The sequence below is a fragment of the Jaculus jaculus genome, chromosome 8 (genome assembly GCF_020740685.1).
Source record: "Jaculus jaculus isolate mJacJac1 chromosome 8, mJacJac1.mat.Y.cur, whole genome shotgun sequence".
In the NCBI taxonomy this organism is placed as follows: Eukaryota; Metazoa; Chordata; class Mammalia; order Rodentia; family Dipodidae; genus Jaculus; species Jaculus jaculus.
This window is the reverse complement of record NC_059109.1, coordinates 3,265,950-3,283,558: the sequence shown is the minus strand read 5'-3', so window position 1 is coordinate 3,283,558 and position 17,609 is coordinate 3,265,950. Positions and strand designations below refer to the sequence as shown.

The 17,609-nt window shown below is 56.8% G+C and overlaps 1 protein-coding gene across 5 annotated transcripts in view; it reads left to right on the top strand.

Annotated features, from left to right (window-relative positions):
* Grm4 (glutamate metabotropic receptor 4) overlaps window positions 1-17,609 on the top strand; it is a 102,465-nt gene that overhangs the window by 35,908 nt on the left and 48,948 nt on the right. For all 5 annotated transcript variants that reach the window (XM_045157662.1, XM_045157663.1, XM_045157664.1 and 2 more), the window contains exon 3: window positions 14,014-14,230. In XM_045157662.1, the coding sequence (XP_045013597.1) occupies window positions 14,014-14,230 (217 nt within the window). The remainder of the gene's footprint in view (window positions 1-14,013; window positions 14,231-17,609) is intronic.

Below are 17,609 nucleotides of genomic sequence, written 5' to 3'. Positions count from 1 at the left end.
ACATCTGGGCACTTGGCCAAAGACTTTGGGGTGGTGCCAACTGGGCCATGTCTTCCCGTCCCCCAGCTGGTTCTGTTGGCCCTCCACTCAGGGCTCAGCCCCTTCCCCTAGGGAGAGCCCAGAGCTCCAGTGCCGGCTCCTCCCTGCAGCCTGGCCAGCCTGACTCTGGCCTGGCTGATATAAATTATGGGGCGTGATGGCGGTGTGACTTTTATCGGCTCATGTGTTCAATGATGTTAATACCTCCCATTATATCATCTTATATTAATACAGTGCAATATATTACACATGCACCACACATTAGCTCGACTCGGGAGAGCAGTGGGCAGACAGCCTGGTTCATTTCCTCAGGTTGGCCACGGCCCCATCACTGGCGCTTTGCAGTGAAGTGGGGCCTTAGGACATGGGCACAATGGCAGGCACCCTGTGTACCTCACTCCGAGGTTCTCTTGGCCCTCCCTCTGCCTCTTGCAGCCCTGCAGGGGCTTGTGGCATGGTGGTTCCACCCTCCGCCCTGTCCCGAGAGCCGGGCCATTGATCTTCACGCACAGATATGGTGCACTGTGGGGGGATGGGCTTCAGACTCCCAGCCAGGCTGCTTCCCAGACTTGAGGTGGTGTGGGCAAAGGGAAGGAGGCTGGGGGTGCACACAGGGTATCGCTAGGTGGGGAGCAGAGGCTGAGACCACTCACATGGAGTCAGAGGGACCCATGTTCGAATCCTGCCTTGCCACTTGCCACTTGTGCCATATTTTCCTGGGTTTCAGTTTCTCACTGCAAAAATGAGGGTATCGCATGTCCCCGTTATCACGGGCTGGCCCTTGTGAGGCTGGGAGGGAGCTGGCTTTCCTGACATGGCAGCTCACAGTCCTGGATCATGGCCCTCTAGTCCCAGCCCTGGCACATTCCCCTCATGGGGCTCTGGGGTCCTAGGGCTGCCTGGACTAGCCTTCCACCCTACAGGAGACACTGCATGGAGAGGGGCCAGCTCTTCCAGAGACCCATGTGGGTCTCTTCGCTTTATAAACCTGGCAAAGCCTCCTCCCCTCAGGCTGTGGCGAGAATTAACAACAAGAGACAAGAGCCGGCCTGCCTCGGCTCTGTGGATAGCCCCTGACACCTTGCCCAATTGCTTCCCTTCTTCCCATCGTCTTTCTCACTTCTGCCTTTGTAAAGCCTGGCTTCCCATCATGGTCCCCACATCACAAATGAGGGCAGCGAGGCCCCCCGAGGGCTGCCCCTGACCCAGAGTCATCGGGCGGCCTGTAGCCTGCGTGACCTCTGGGCATCTGAGCCATCCTTGCAAGAGGGGCACAGGATCTGTGGCCTATGCTGTACATGGCCCAGGCCCTCCCCACTGGGCCTTGGGGCTCCTGCCACCCCATGAATTGCCATTGACAAGGTCCATGGTCAGCATGTGAACCTGTTAACGTGAGTGTAATGTATTGATCCACAGTTTGCTCATGAGACAGGACAGGACAGGTGTTGATTTGAGGATCGAGCTTGCTCTGGGCCCTGCGCCCCCCCGCCCCACCCGCTCTTACCTGTCGCCGGCTCTGCCTCCAACGCACGCCCAGCCCTGCTCCTTTGTCACGGCCCCTCTTCCCTCCCTCCCTCTCTTCTCTCTTCCCTCCCTCTCTCTACGACCCAAGGGGGTGGTGCTGGGCTCCAGAGAAAACATACAGTGTTTGAAAGGGTGAGACACGGGACTGAATAGCACGCCTTCCGGGGAAATATTTGTTCAAAGGCCCGTTGCCTGCGTCTGTCTGGTTCTTTCCCGGAAAACATAATTCAGAGCAGGTCTGGAAATTAATCCACATGCCCGCTTCCTCTTCTGATAAGAGACTGGGCCACCAGGCAGGGGAGACTGAGGTGCTGGGGGATGGCTCTCAGCTGTTCCCTTCCAGCCTGCCACTACTGAGTCCGGGGCACCGTCGAGCCCAGGAGGTGAGGGGCGCCCTGGAGGGTGCTGGGAGGCGTGAGAGGATTTCGCGGCGTGGGGCAGCCTCCTCACGCAGCCGCGTGTTACCTGGCCCAGGCCGGGCGTCAGGCCACACGAGGACAGGATTCTGAGGCTGACTGACTGCCATTAGCGAGGCTCTGTGATGCAAAGCCTCAGTTTCCCCAGCTGTAGCACTGTGGGGCTTGTCCTGCGGGCTGGGGAGCAGGGAGTGCAGAGGGACTGTCTGAGGGTGGGGTGGGGCGTACCACCACGTCTCCAAGCTGATGTTTGGGGAGGGGAGAAGGTGATCCTTGAAATCAGTGAATGGAATGTTGGGGGAGATCAGAGCAGGGCAGGGAGTGGTGGGCAGGGGAGGGAAGCGGGCTCACTGGTGTGGTCAGGGGAGGCCTTCCTGAGCCCAGCCTAAGAGGGAAGGATTAAAGAGAAGAGCCACTTGCCTCGCTGGCATCCAGCAGCAGGAGCAGCCAGCGCAAGGGCCCTGGGGTGGGGCGTGTGCTCGAGCTCTGGAGCGAGGCTGCTCTGGCAGAAGCTTCTGTGAGGCCAGGGTGGGTGTGGGAAAGATGAGGTCAGAGGTCACGTGGGTGAAATCACATTGTTAAAACTGTGGTAAGGGCTGGTGAGATGGCTTAGCAGTTAAGGAGCTTGCCTGTAAAGCCAAAGGACCCAGGCTCGATTCCCCAGGACCCATGTAAGCCAGATGCACAGGGGGCACGTGAGTCCGAGATTCATTTGCAGTGGCTGGAGGCCCTGGCACACCTGTTTTCTCTCTCCCTTTGCCTATTTCTCTGTCTCATAAACAAGCAAAGAAACAGTGTTAAAACCGCATGTTGGTTATTTTGACAGGCTGAGCTGAGCTGGCAGGTGTGGGGCTCTGAGAGGAAGGCATTGTGGAGGGATGGCGATCCAATGCTCACCTAAGTGACCAGGACCCTGGCAGCAAGACGATTCCAACTCTTTCCAAGCCATTTTCCCTGCTGTGCGGCTGACAGGATGGAAAGGCTGCTTGTGACTCGTGCCGTGCTGCAGGGGTCAGGGACAAGCAAGGGCTATGGTGAAGGGAGCTGGCCTGGCCCATGGGCACTGGCAGTGGTAGAGGAGCCCCACACCCCAGCCAGACCCATGGCTTTGGAGAGAGAAGTCGGGGCTGGAGCCCCTCTGGCAGCCAAGGGTAGGGTTTGGGATCTTAATTAAAAGCTTGGATCCAAAAGGGTTGATGATGGAATTTCTAATTAAATCAATTTCATCTCGTCAGGGAGACAGAGGTTCACATAGGATAAGCATGAAATTAATAATTATGTTTAGAAATTAGCTGTTGCGCAAAGCAGAGTCATTAGCACAACTCTCGGGGGCCCCGGTCCCCACCCCTGCCCTGTCCTTTGTGTTAGAGACAGATGGGCCACTCCAGCCCGTGCGGTGACAGGCCTGAGCCAGGAGAGGAAGCGGGCTTTGTCCTGCAGGAGATGGAGGTGGCCACCTGTCACAGGAGGCCACGGGCATCACCCTCAGCCTCCGGGTGTGCGTATGGAAGGCCGCCTGTGTAAGGGGAGACTGAGGTGGGGTTCACACAGCAGTGCTGGCGTGGGGCCCCCTTGAATCCAAAGCCTGGCTCAGCCAGTCCCCACTTGGATACTGTGGACTCGAACCTTGGTCATCAGGCATTGCAAGAAAGTGCCTTTAACTACTGGACCTCAGCTTAACTGCTCGTGATGGTCCGCGTCTGTACAGGGTGGCTTAGGGGCAGAGGAGGGTCAGGGTTCTCTGGGGTCCAGCTGAGAGGCTCCCAGGAAGGAGACCAGGCAGGGCAACCGGTGGGCGGGTCTAGGGCCAGGCGGGAGGCCTGGCCTGGCCCAGAGAATCAAGATGGCTGTGAGGGCGGACATCTGATGAGTTGTGGGGCTGGTTGCAGGTGTGGTCTGGGTGGGGCCCGCAGTCTCCTTGTCCTCCCCATCTGAGGCCTCTCCTGGTCCTTCCACAGACGCGGGGTGCGCCCCAGCCCTGCCCAGAGCCCCTGCTGCGTTTTCAGTTCCCTGTGACTGGTGGGTATGTGGAGGTACAGGGCCTCCTGGTGCACCCCACGTGGGCATGTGCGACCTTGGGCGCTTGTGTCACCTTGTGCGTCTGGCTTATGCGGATCTGGAGAGTTGAACATGGGTTGCTTGGCAGGCAAGTGCCTTCCTCAACTGCTAAGCCATCTCTCCAGCCCTACCTTATCCTTTGAGACAGGGTCAAAGGAACCTGGAGCTCACCAGCTTCAGCTAGACTGGCTAGCCAGTTAGCCCTCCTGTGGCCTCCTCCCTAGCACTGGGATTACAGGCACATGCCATGTGTCAGTGCTGGGGATTGAACTCAGGTCCTCATGCTTGTGTGGCAAGCATTTTACCTGCTGAGCCATCTCCCCAGCCTCCATCCTTCTAGTAAATAGTCTCTAAATACTGTGAGTCTTTTCAAAGTGCCTCCTGGTCTCCCCTCTGCCCCAGCCCCCTTGCCCTGTAGGTGGTCACCTCCTGCTGCTCTGCCACCTCCTCCCTTCTGACTGCTGTATGTCCCTAGCCAGGCTTCCTGGGGCCCTTTCTTGGGCCTGGCCTGTGAGGTCCTTGTGTTTGGACCATCTGCTGCCCAGCTTGGCGCCTAACTTTTCTGGTATGGGCCCCTCACACCCATGGCTGCTCCCTTCAGACAGATGCCCAGCCCTGCCTGGCCGGCCCTCTGAAGCTGTCTACGTCTGGGTCCTCTGGCCCAGCCAGCCGAAGCTTAGAACAGCGGCTGCAGAGGGCAGAGAGGTGGCAACCTTAGCTTCTCTGGGCCCAGGTCCCACGGCAGAGGCCAAGGGGAGGACGCGGCTGGGGCAGGTGGGGTGCGACGGGAACAGTGCAGGCAGGCGGGCAGGGCCTTTGGATTCGGGCCTCTCTCCCCTCACCTGCTTCTCTGAAGTGAGGTCCTGCCGTCTGCCTTTCATGTAGCTGAAAGCATCACCGCCTTTCATCTGAGCAGAAAACAGCCCCGAGAGCTGGGTGGGCGGCCCCCAGCCTGAGCCTGGCCCCGCAGGGTCTCCTGCTGCACTGGCGAGAGGCGCTGCCTGGCGGACGCGGCTTTCCGAGGACAGCCTCGGTCTGGACCGGGCTGGGCCGTGCGGGCTGGGGTCGCGTTGGCCTGTGGGCCAACAGAGTCTGCAGGGCTGGGTGCGTCTGGCTTGCGTCCAGGGCGGCGTGGCCAGCGCCTTCTTCTTCTTTATACTGTTGTATACATTTTTATTAACAACCTCCATGATCATAAGCAATATCCCATGGTAATGCCCTCTCTCCCCCATTCTCCGTCATATCCCCTCCCTTCTCACGGCTCATGGCCGGGACACTCAGCCCGTCATCAGCAATCGTGAGCCTGTCTCCTCCTCAGCAAGGTGACCACAGTGGTCCTCGCCCTGCTCCCTCTGCAGAAAGACTCTGTCAGACATTTCCCTAAGGCCTTCCTGTGTGCTCACGGAGGCCGTCCTCTGTCCCTGTCCTTCCCGCACAGGCTCAGAGCCGGTGGCCTTGGTCTTGGATACACAGCTGAATAGCCAGGCAGGTTTGTGTAGCTGGTGGGCGACACCTGGGTGCTGTGGCGAGTGTCAGGGACCGAAGCTAGCAGAAAGAGGGACGGCTCCTGCCGGGTGGCCTTTGAAGGGTCTGTTTGTGGTGATACGGCTCTGGTACGCCGGGTGAGGATTCCACCTCCACTGCTCTGAGGGGCCCCAGGGATGGTGCAGCTCTGAGATACAGGCAGACCCCAGCCCAGCTGCTCCCCCAGGGTGTGTGTGACCCTGATGGCTGCTCTCATGGGGCCTTAGATTTTGATGCTCAGGGAGCCAGTGTCCCTGAGCCTGGGCTGGTGGCAGGCTGGCACTGCCCATGTGCCAGCTGGGGTTGGCTCACCTGGGCTGGTGGCCTGCTACAGTCCTAAGCACGTATGTCCCCCCAACGCACATGCACACCCGAGTACCACCACTGCCCCTGCTGCCTGGAAGACCCCCCCTCCAATACCTACACGTCCTCCTCCCGCTCTCCTGGGGTCTGAAGTAAGTGTCACCCTGGCAGGGGCTGCCTGCCCTCTCTCCTTCACACCTGGCTTCCTTTCTTTCCTGATCCTCCTCCCCTCCCCCTTCAGATAGGGTCTTGGGCGTAGCAGACTGACCTGCAACTCACTGTGTATCCCACACTGACCTGGAATGCATGGAGTTCCTGCCGCCTCTGCTTCCCCAGTGCTGGGATTAAGGTGTGTGCCCCACGCTCACTTCCCCTGCTAGGATTACAGGTGCGTGCACCCATGCCCACTTCCCGCTGCTCTGTGCACCCCAAAGCTTTCTGAGCCTGCTCTTCTCCCTCTTCCAAACTTGGTGAGGCTGGAGCCCTGGAGGGCAGGTGTCTGTCCACTGGGGTAGCTGGCCCCACAGGCTGTGGAGTGGGAGCAGAGGGTGTTTTCAGGAGGAATAACTGAATGAGCATGCTGTGCCCGTTGGCTTGGGGCACACTCAGCACGTGTTGCTGCACGTGCACACACGCTCAGATGCACTGGGAATCCGGCTTCATTGTTGCTCAAGCTTGGAGGCAGCTTTTGTCTTTCCCCACGTGGTGGCATGGACCTCCTTGTCATTCCAGGAGAGGCGAGGAGAGGAGAGGAGAGAGAGAGAGGGGGGTGGGGTGGGGAGACTGACTTATCAGTGTCCCTGCAGCCATCATTTCTTCCTTAAGCCTGAGCTCTCCTAGGGGTCATCTGCAGTCACACTGTGTCACAGGGGCTGTGACCTTTCCCGTCCCGAGGTGGCCAAGCCAGCAAGAACACTGGAGAGAGAGAGAGAGAGAGAGAGAGAGAGAGAGAGAGAGAGAGAGATTGAGAGAAAGAGAGAGAGAGAGAAAGAGGGCCTTCTGTCTCTCTTGCCTGGTCTCCCATCTTGTGGGGAGTGTTCACCACTGCCTGGGGTGACATGAGTCACCCACTTTTACATCTGTCCAGTGGCCAGCCCTGTACAACGTGGGACTTAAAAGAGGATCATGATATTAGGGGACTTGGTGCCGTGGGAGGCCGAGGGGACCCTGGAGGACTCAGGAGGACCACTTGGAAGAGGTGACTGTGCCTGGGGCCATGAAGACAAGAGGTGGGGTGTAGGGAGACGGGTCACGAATGGGGGCCACAGCTCTGAGGGAAGTGGCGGGGGGCGCTGCCGGAGCGGGGCGACTGTGAGGCTTGCCGCTGCGGCTTGAGCAGTGTCGCGGTGCGCGGTGGTGCTCGACGCGGGGGCCAGGCGAAGTTGAGAGAAGCAGCTGATGCCCCTGTTGGCTGTTGTCACGAGAACTGAGAGGACGTCTCTGAGGAGCACATCAACAGTGTCCCCTCCCTCTGCAGCCAAGGCTGAGGAGGGTGCTCCGAGTGGAGGCGTCGGCACAGCCCCCGGCCCCTCCGCCAGGTTCTCTGGTCACCTGCTGGCATGCAGACCCAGAGGCAGGTCCTGGCCCAGTGGGTGTCCCTGTCCCTCCCCCTCCTGCCTGGGGCGGGTGTGGGAGGGAGGAGGGGGAGCAGTGAGCATTCACGATGTTCCCTTGACAATGACGGCCATGTGGTTATGGAGGCAGGTGCAGAGAGAGCGAGAGCGAGAGCGGGCGAGCTCAGGCGTCAGGGCAGCTCTGGAGACAGCCAGCCTCTGTGCTTCCAGGAACCCTTGCCTGACCCTCCCAGCCTTACTGTTGTCGCTCCATTGCGCAGCTGGAGAGACTGAGGCTGCCTGGGGAGGGGAGGGGGCTGGCCTGAACTTACCCAGCTGGTGAGTGGCACTGCTGGGACTTGAACCTTGCGCTTAGCTCCCGAACCTCAGCCTGGAACCTTCTAGCGAGCATGGGGCTCTGAGAGAGGTGCAGAGAGGGGGCTGCCTCACTGGGGCTCCCTTCCCCGGGCTCCTTCACAGAGCCTCAGGAGGGCCTGCCGGAGCCGAGTAGGCCTGAGCTCCCCCGTGACCCCCGTGCCTAGGGGAATCCCGGGCCAGCCCTCCACCTGTGTGGGAACGAGTGTGTGCGGTGGGGGGGTGGTCGGTGTGACTGGACCCCTCTCTGGGTATGGACTTGAGTCTGAAGCTGCTGAAGGGGGCTGGAACCACTGGGCCTGGGCCTGGCCTGACACCCAGACACCCAGCTGTCCTGCACGGAAGGCCTGACTGGGAAGGTGGCGGCCTGGGTGGAGGGATGGAGGCCACATGGGCAGCGGTAGCCTGGCCGGGGCACGCCTCAGCCAAGTAGGCATCCTGTACGTGGCATCAGACTTTGGTTCCTGCTGAAACCCCAGGTGGAAAACGGATCAGACAAGCCACCAAATGGACATCCAGCACAGTGGCCTCGCTGGGACCATGTGGAAGACGCCTGATGGGCGTGTTGAGCCCCAGGAGCCTCTGCCACTCGCCCTAGCTTCACGTTAGGCATGTCTGTTGGGAGAGTGACATGTATTTTGTTTTGTTTTATACAAAATCTTTTTTTTAATTTTAATTTTTATTAGCATTTTCCATGATTATAAAAAAAAATCCCATGGTAATTCCCTCCCTCCCCCCCCCCCGTTTTATACAAAATCTTTAAAAAATATTTTATTTGTTTATCTAAGACAGAGAGAAAGAGGGAGAGAGGGAAAGGGAGAGAGAGAACGAGAGAAAGAGAATAGGCACATCAGTGCGTCCAGTCACTGCAAACAAACTCCAGATGTGTGTTCAACCACCTTGTGCATCTGGCTTACTTGGGTCCTGGGGAATTGAACCTGGGTCCTTTGGCTTTGCAGGCAAGCACCTTAATGGCTAAGCCATTTCTCATCTCTCCAGCCCCAACATCTTTTTTTTTTTTTTTTGGCTTTTCTAGGTAGGGCTTCACTCTAGCCCAGGCTGACCTGGAATTCACTCTGTAGTTTCAGGCTGGCTTCAAACTCAATGGTCCTCCTACCTTGGCCTCCCTCGCGAGTGCTGGGATTAAAGGCCGTGCACAGTCTTTTCAAGGGCTGGGGGGATAGCTCAGCCGGTCACGTGCTCATCTCATGATCATGAGGACCTGACTCGTCCTTTTTGCTGCTGCCCTTGGTTTTGAGGTCGGCTCTCACGCTAGCCCAGGCTGACCTGGAACTCTCACTCTACAGGCCAGGCGACCTTGGACTCATGATGTGTTCTGCCCAGTTCTCGGCACCCCCAGTGACCGCCAAGGAGAACCAAACACTATGCAAGGGCAAGGAGCTTTAATTCAGACTTAAGCTCGGTCTCTTGACTTCACCAACACACTGGGTCCGTACAAGAGCCCCGAGTAGCGGGAGGGTAGGGTTTTTATAGGGATTTGAACATAGAAGAAGGGGATGGTACATGATTGGTTGATTTAAACAGTCTACTCTTCTGGTTGGTTTAGGATTTTGGCGGGCTGGAGCTAGGGGAATTGAGCTCATCCATGACGATAGGAATGTCTCATGACTTCAGGACTGTATGGCATAATGTATGGCATAACCGGTTTAACTGTTAAGCCTACCCTTACGGCAAGGTCGGCGGGCTGAGCTAGGGGAATTGAACTTTATGACTTCAGGAATGTATGGCATGATCAGTTTCCAGTATCTGTTAAGCCCATCCTTACCAGAAGATTAAAAAAAAAAAAACTTAGATTTTGCTGGGAAACAGAAACTTAGGCCTACTGAGGCCTCTGAGGCCTGTCATGGCGTCCATCTGGTTCCTGGGTCCTTCAGGTGAACTTCTGTGTCAGCCTCTCGAGTGCTGAGATGACATGAGTGAGCCACCATATCTGGCCAGGATCTGAGTTTGAACCCCAACAGCCATGTGAAAATTCTGGGTGTGTGTCTGTAATCCCAGCTCTGAGAGGCAGAGACTGCAGGATCCCTACGCTTAGCTAGTCTAGCCTATGTGCTGAGTTCCAGGCCAGCAAGAGACCCTGTCTCAAGAAAATAAAATAACATAACATAAAATGAAAAGACAGATGGTACCTGAGGTTAATAATAGAGGTTGTCCTCTGGTCTCTACACGCACCCACACACACCCCAATTTTGTTAAGAAAATGGACACTTGTGGGCTAGAGAGATGGCTTATCAGTTAAGGCGTTTGCCTGCAAAGAAAATGGACACTTTAGTTATATGAAATCTCAGCAAATAGGGCAGTGAGTCCCCAGTACCTGTCACCAAACAGCTGTCAGCTCTCAGCCCATTGGCGTCTTCAGCTCCCCCCTCAGTTCTTGTGAGGCGGTCCTCCCTGCCTCTCTAAACAGTGGTTCCCACCCGGGATAGAGGGTTAGTCCTCTCCGTGGTCCTGGGGACATTTACATCTGACTGTGACTGGAGACATTCCAGTGGTCATGGGAGTGGTAGCAGGAGGGGAGGGGGTGCTCCTGGCACTTGAAGTTTAGGCCTGGGTGCGGCTGGCTAGCCACAGGGCCAGGGCAGCCGCAGCCAGGAGCCGGCTCTCTCCCCAGGCCAGCGTGTCCCCCGCTCTCAGAACACTGCCTCTGGACCCCAGCCGCAGCGCCTGCACCGCCCCCTGCACACAGCTGTCACTTTTGCGTCTCTGTGGCTGTCCCACAGTATCTCACACAGCACATCTGGAAGGGCCTGAATTTGGGTGGCTTGTTACCCAGTGGCAGAGTTGGGCCAGGCTTCCAACCGAGCTCAGGGATGTGGGGAAGATGGGTGTCTGCTCGTGGGCGCTTGAGTGTGTCATGGTGGGTGGCTCCACAGTCCGAAGACACAGGAGCGGAGGTGAGGGCCTCTTCCATGTTCCCGGTCAGCGGCATCAGTGTTCTGAGTTGGGGCAGCCCGAGGGTGGAGTCCCGCCCCACCCCAAGCCCCCGCCTGGTGGTCCCAGGTCACTGTGGTTCTTCACTCTCCTTGTTTGCTCTGCCGTGGCCTGGAGACCCTTCCATAGAAATACGGGACACTGCCTTGTTCTGCCCCACAGTACCCGTGTGTGGCTGAAGCCACTTTAACCATCCCTTGCTTGTTTCCAAAGTTGTACCCAGTGCCAAAGCCAATGGTGTAGTGCATTGATTTTTTAAAAAATAATTTATTTATTTGAGAGACACACAGAGAGGAACAGGCAGAGAGAAAGACAGAATGAGTGCACCAGGGCCTCCAGCCACTGCAAACAAACTCCAGATGCATGCACTACCTTGTGCAACTGGCTTACGTGGGTCCTGGGGGATTGAACCTGGGTCCTTAGGCTTTGCAAGCAAACGTCTTAACCACTCATCCATTTTCCCAGCCCCGATTTTTTTTTTTTTTTTTTTGAGGTATGTCTCTCTCTAGCTGACCTGGAGTTCACTATGTAGTCTCAGGCTAGCCTCGAGCTCACAGCAATCCTCATACTTCTGCCTCCTGAGTGCTGTGCTGGGTTTAAAGGTATGCGCCCCACACCTGGCATATGTTCTGTTTTTTTAAAACATATATATATATATATTTATTTAAGAGAGAATGAGAATGGGCGCATCAGGGCCTCTATCCACTGCAAACGAACTCCGTGCGCGTGCACCACCTTGTGCATCTGGCTTACATGGGTCCTGGGGAATCAGACCCTGGTTGTTAGTCTTTGTAGGCACTACCTTTTGCTTTATGTTGGAACTAGAGAATCAAACCCAGACTTTGTAGGCAAGTGTCTTATCCACTGAGCTATCTCTTCAGCCCACATTCTGTTTTTTTTTTTTTTTTTAGTTTTCGAGGTAGGGTCTCACTCTGGTCCAGGCTGACCTGGAATTAACTCTGTAGTCTCAGGGTGGCCTTGAACTCACGGCGATTCTCCTACCTCTGCCTCCCGAGTGCTGGGATTAAAGGCATGCGCCACCACGCCCGGCTGTTTTTTTTTTTTTTTTAAACACATATTTATTTGAGAGAATATGGGCACACCAGGGTCTCCTGCCCCTGCAAATGAACTCCAGATGCTTTTGTGCATCTGGTTTTTTGTGGGCACTGGGAAATAAAATCTGGGCCATTTAGGAATCAAACCTGGGCCATCAGGCTTTATAAGCAACCACCTTCAGCCCTGAACCATTTCTCAACCCTCAGTAATGCATGATGTCTTATAAAGATTCCCAAGAGCTACAGAGAGAGTTCTTGGGAGCTCACACTCAGTTGCTCAGAAAACCCCAAACTTTTTTTTATTTTCGAGGTAGGGTCCCACTCTGGTCCAGGCTGACCTGGGATTGACTATGTAGTCTCAGGGTGGCCTTGAACTCATGGCGATCCTCCTACCTATGGCTACCAAGTGCTGGGATTAAAGGCATGTGCCACGACGCCCAGCTACCCCAAACTTTTGTCCTACCTCCCTCTTCCTCATGAAGGCCCCAAGAATCTGAGCCTTTCCTGCCAGCCAGTTCACTGAGGGGCAGGGTAGTGAGGGGCCAGTGGGGTGGAGTGGCAGGGAAGGTGTCCCAGGGGGCTGCTGGATGATGTCCTTTGGCAATGGGCATCCTTGGAAGGGAGGGCCCCACTGTCCTGTGGTAACCTTCCCTTTAGTTTACTCCTCATTAAATGACCCTCTCCCCCAATTCCACTTCTGTCACCCTGTCCTCTCACTCTGCCACCAGGCTCATTTTCCTGGGCATCTGTCATTCTCTGGGCTCAAACGCTTTCCCCATGCTTATGGTGGCTCTGCTCAGTTGTTGCCCATTCTGCTGCCCTGTCTTCTGCGCCCTTGAGGGGTCCTATGGGAGTCACCATGGTCACTTATTGGCTGGCCGGGCTCCTGTGTCCCCTAGCAGGGACACTGTAATGCTTTCCCGGCCCTCCTCAGCACTTAGCACATTACAGAGGCTCGGCATGGTCCCTAGGGAAGACCAGAATGGCAGCCCCTGGCCCGAGACCCCCCACCTGAGGAAGGGAGCCATCTGGTCTGGGAGGTAGTCCCTGGGAGTGGGGACACCTTAAAGGCATTGTCCAGGAAGATAGCCCCTTGTCCAGGTGTGCCCTCCTCCTAGGACATGTTCCTAACTCAGTTCCTTAGTTGCCTAAATCCTAGAAGCTTCATGATTCCTTTTGGGGTGAAATCCCACTCTGGCACCTACACAGGTCAGCCTGGCCGCGCCTCTTCCCTGTCACCTCAGAAGCATGATGGAGACACAGGTGTTAGCCAGCCCTAGGGAGGGAGCAGTAGTCTGGATCTCCCAGGAACTGGGGCCACGTGTGGCCCTGTGAGATTGGGAGGAGGGGACAGTGAGGAGGGTCCACATGGGATGGCTGTGAGCAGTTGCAGGAGGCAAGGGTCACTTAGGGGTTCCCAGTGTGGCCTCAGCCTGAGAGGCCTGTGTCGGAGCTGGAGCCAGGAGCGCCTCGTGGCTGGAGGGTGGCCGTGAGGGGACAGAGGCCTGGGCAGCCCTGCAGGTGCTCGCGAGCTGGGCTCTGCTTGTCCAGCCTGCGCCCAGGCAGTGGAGAGAAGGTGCCTCCCCAGGGCCCCTGCCCTGCCACCTGAGCCACCCTCCATTGCAGGCTGGAGGGGAGCTGGTGGCGGGGCTGTGTCCTCCCAGCTGGACAGGAGGAAGGACCCAGAGCCCATGAGGAGTTGTGGGGTTTGCTGAATGCATGGTGGCCAGAGGTTCTTTGTGCCTTCTGGATGTGTGGCTGAGGTATCTTTGGGGACCATGGGTCACAGACCCTGCGAGGCAGACTGGGGACTGTCTGTAGCTTTCTAGGGAAGGAGGCGTGGTGCTGACCTGCCGTCTCTGGTCGGCCACAAGCCTCACCCTGCAAGGGGCAGTGAGTGGCCTCATGCCCTGGCTGGGGCTAGACACACAGCCAAGCCTCTTTTAACCTGTTTTCTCTTCCACCCAGTGGGACGGGATCTATTCTGTTATGCCACAGGGTGTCTCTCCCCTCGGCGAAGGGAGTTGGTGCCTTTTGGAGGGGTGGCCTTTAACCCCAAGACTGTGGGACAGGTGGGCGGAGGTTGGCATGCAGGTTAGAGAACAGCTTTCCCATCTACACATCTGTCCATCTGCCTGTCTGTTCATCTATCCATGGATTCCTCTGTCCGTCTGTGCATCCCTCCATCCATCTGCATGTCCCTTTCGCCCCCAGATCCCGCAGATCAGCTACGCCTCCACAGCCCCCGACCTGAGTGACAACAGCCGCTACGACTTCTTCTCCCGCGTGGTGCCCTCGGACACGTACCAGGCCCAGGCCATGGTTGACATCGTCCGTGCCCTCAAGTGGAACTACGTGTCCACGCTGGCCTCCGAGGGCAGCTATGGTGAGAGCGGTGTGGAGGCTTTCATCCAAAAGTCCCGCGAGAATGGTGAGTCACGGTGGGACTGGGGTCCCGCGCCGAGCGGGGTCCTGGAATGTGGCCAGGGTCGGGGGGGCTGAGCAGTGGCTGAACACTGGAGTAGGCCTCGGTTCTTCTCAGAATGGGCTGGGCTGGTGGCCTTTGGGAAGATCCTTCGATCTTCCAAGATGAGGGACATCTGTGGACAGAGCTGGGAGTGGGGGAAGAATGAGGCCTGGATTCAGGACACCAGGGATCCTGGGAGACGGCGGCCCATGGGAGGCTTTTGGAGGGGGAGGTGTCTGAGGGAGGGGTCCTTTTGTGCTCTCTCGGACAGGGGGCCGGGGCTGCTGGGGCTGCTTCTGTAGTGGGGGATCCATCTCTGCGCTCACACGGTCCTGAGATCCTGAGACGGTTGCTTGGGAGGCTGCAGCAGCCAGTGTTAACTCTGTGGCCCGAGGCCCAACCACTGAGAGGGTGGGGTGGTGGCAAGAGCGTCCCTGGGTTGGGGGACTCCAAGCTCTGTGGATTCCTGCGGTGTCCTGAGAAAAAGGGGGACCTGGGAGGTCCCAGCCCCTCCCAGCAGTGGTCTCTAAGTAGCTCCCTGGCTCCTGACCTTGGCAAGGCGTACATTTCTACCCGCAGGGCCTGGGACTCTAATTGGTTTTTCTAAGACCTCAGAGTGTTGGCCGTGTTGGTGACACCCTGTGGCCGTAATCCTGCTGTAAGTCTCCGATAAGTCCTTTTAATTGTACAGGGACACGGCCTTGGTGTCACAGCTCGGTGCAGGGGTGGCAGAAAGTAGAGTGGCCCTGATGAATGGCCACTGACTCACCTCCACCCCCTCAGCTGGGGAGAGAGGGGGGCGCTAGGCAGCCCATCTTTGCCTGCGGGGCCCTGGGCGACCGAGTGGGAGTCCCAGTGCCCCCAGCCCAGTGCCCTCCCTCCTTTACGGGATTTGGGATGAAGTTGCCGGCGTGGGGTGGGGGAAAGAGAGAATCCACAGTCCAGTGTTCAGAACCTGCCCCGGGGGACCCAGAGGAGCCCTCAGGACTCACCCACGTGCCGACACCTGCAGTTGGGTGACCCCTCACCCCAGAGGGGAGTGTCCCCGTTTTCCAGGAGAGGAGCCGAGGCAGACAGGAGACCTGAGGTAGCCACATCCGCTCGCACAGGCCAGAGGGGCGGAGGAGGGATTTGACCCAAGGCTTCAGGGCAAGAAGTAGCATCTGGCTTCGTGTCTTGTCTTTTGTACTGAGATCCAACGGGGCCAACCTCTGTGTGAGGACTGGGGCAAGATGGAAACACAGACAGATACACAGACATACATGTACAATACCTGCAGGCAAGGAAGCTGGGCACGGGCTGGGGTCTGGCCTTGAGTTCTGCTGATGGAAACTACACTGGTGTGTTCACAAGCACTTAATCAGCTGTGGCAGTTATGAGGCCACGGGATACTGAAAGAGGATCTCACAGCCCAGGTCCATGGGAGAACGGCTCCTGTGCCGGGCTCTGCTTGCTCTCCGGCTCTAGCAAGGAGCCCCCCACGTGTCTGCTGCCCCCGACCATCCCCATGCCACTGAGGCCCAGCTGCCCGCCAGCCCGGCCTCCCACCCTTCTGCTGCCACCTGGGCTGCTGGGTCCCTGCCTTGCCCATTTGCTAAATGGAATTTGATTTGGAGGACAGCTCTCAGTGCGTGAAAAGGAGAGAGAAAGAGAGAGAGAGAGGGAGAGAGAGCCTGCTGCAGCCGACCAAATTGAAATCAGAATTGTGAGGCTGAGAGAGAGAGGCTGCGGTACCTTGTAGCCTAATCCCCACGAAAGATTAAAGATGTCTCTGGCCGCATGTTGTATCGATTTGTCCTCTGAAGTTGAAGTCATCTGTGGGTTGCTCAGAGGCACTAGAGGCCAGGAGGTGGGAGAGGAGGGGAAAGGGAGGGCACACTTGGTCATTGGACACTAGCCGGGGTGGCACATCACCATAGTGGTCAGCAGGTCAGGCCCGTATCCTGAATAGGGCTCCAGGGTCTTCATAGGGTGCAGTTTTGAACATTTCACAGGAGGAGATGTGCCAGAGAAGGCAGGTGGCTTTCCCAAGGCCACACGACAGGAAGATGGACCTGGAGTCTGTCAGATGGTGTCGCAGCCCACTCGCCATGGAGGAGGATGAGGGTCAGCTGCGGCAGGAGTCTCTCTATATGACCACCCTGGGCATTTGGCCTGGCCTTCTTAGGTGGGCACATCCACAAGCATGTGCCCTAGGATGGGAACAAGGTAGCCTCTGAGCCTTGGCAAATCCCTGGACAATGTCCTGTCTTGAGCCCTGCTTTACAATTGGGTTCATTTCATACCTGCTGGGTGCCAGCTCTGTGGGCGAGGAGCCACATGAGTGACCACTCCTAGCACTTCGTCTCAGACCCGGGAGGAGTGGGGTGCAGCCCTGCACATGGTCACCCTGGCTGGGGTCCCAGCTGCATGGTGAGATGCCTCTTGGGTCGCACGCAGGGCCAGCCCAGCAGGGCCTGGAGGAGAGCCCACTGGGAAGGCCCGGCCAGTTGGGGCGCAGTGCCCTGAGGATCCGGAGGCAGGACCAAGTTAGGTGGGAGCAAAGCGGGGTCTGGACGGCAGAGCCGCTGGACCAGGAGCCCTGTGGCTGGGAGAGTGGCTTTCAGAGCAAGCCTGCATTTTATCTATTTATGAGAAGAGAGAGAGAGAAATGGGCACGCCAGGGCTTCCTGCCATTGCAAACAAACTCCAGACACATGTGCCACTTGGAAGATCTGGTGTTGTGTGGGTCCTGGGGAATCGAGTCAGAGTCCACCAGGCTTTGCAGGCCTTCAACTCCTTTAACTGCTGAGCTCTTTCTCCAGCACCCCCAAACCTGAAATTTTTAAAATAACTCATTCCTGTTTTATTTTATTTTAATTTATTTATTATTAGAGAGAGAGAGAGAGAGAATGGGCACACCAGGGCCTGTAGACAAAGCAAATGAATTTCAAACACATGCACTACCTTGCACACCTGGCTTATGTGGGACCTGGAGAATCGAACTTGGGTCCTTTGCAGGCAAACACCTTAACCACTGAACCATCTCTCTAGCCTGAAACCTGCATTTTTAGTATGTATGGTATACATGTGTTTCTATGTTTTTTTTTTTAGCTTTTACTTTTATTTATCTATTTTATTGACAACTTCTGTAATCCTAGACAATAAACCATGGTGCTTCCGTCCCGTTTCCATGTTTGAATGTGTATGGGTGAATGTGTATGTGTGCAGGGGTGTGCACATGTATGAATGTGTGTAGAGGCCCGAGGAGCACCTGGGGTGTCTCTTCTCAGAAATGTTGTCTGCCTATTTTTAAATTAAATTTAATTTAATTGAGAGACACACAGAGAGAGACAGAGAGACA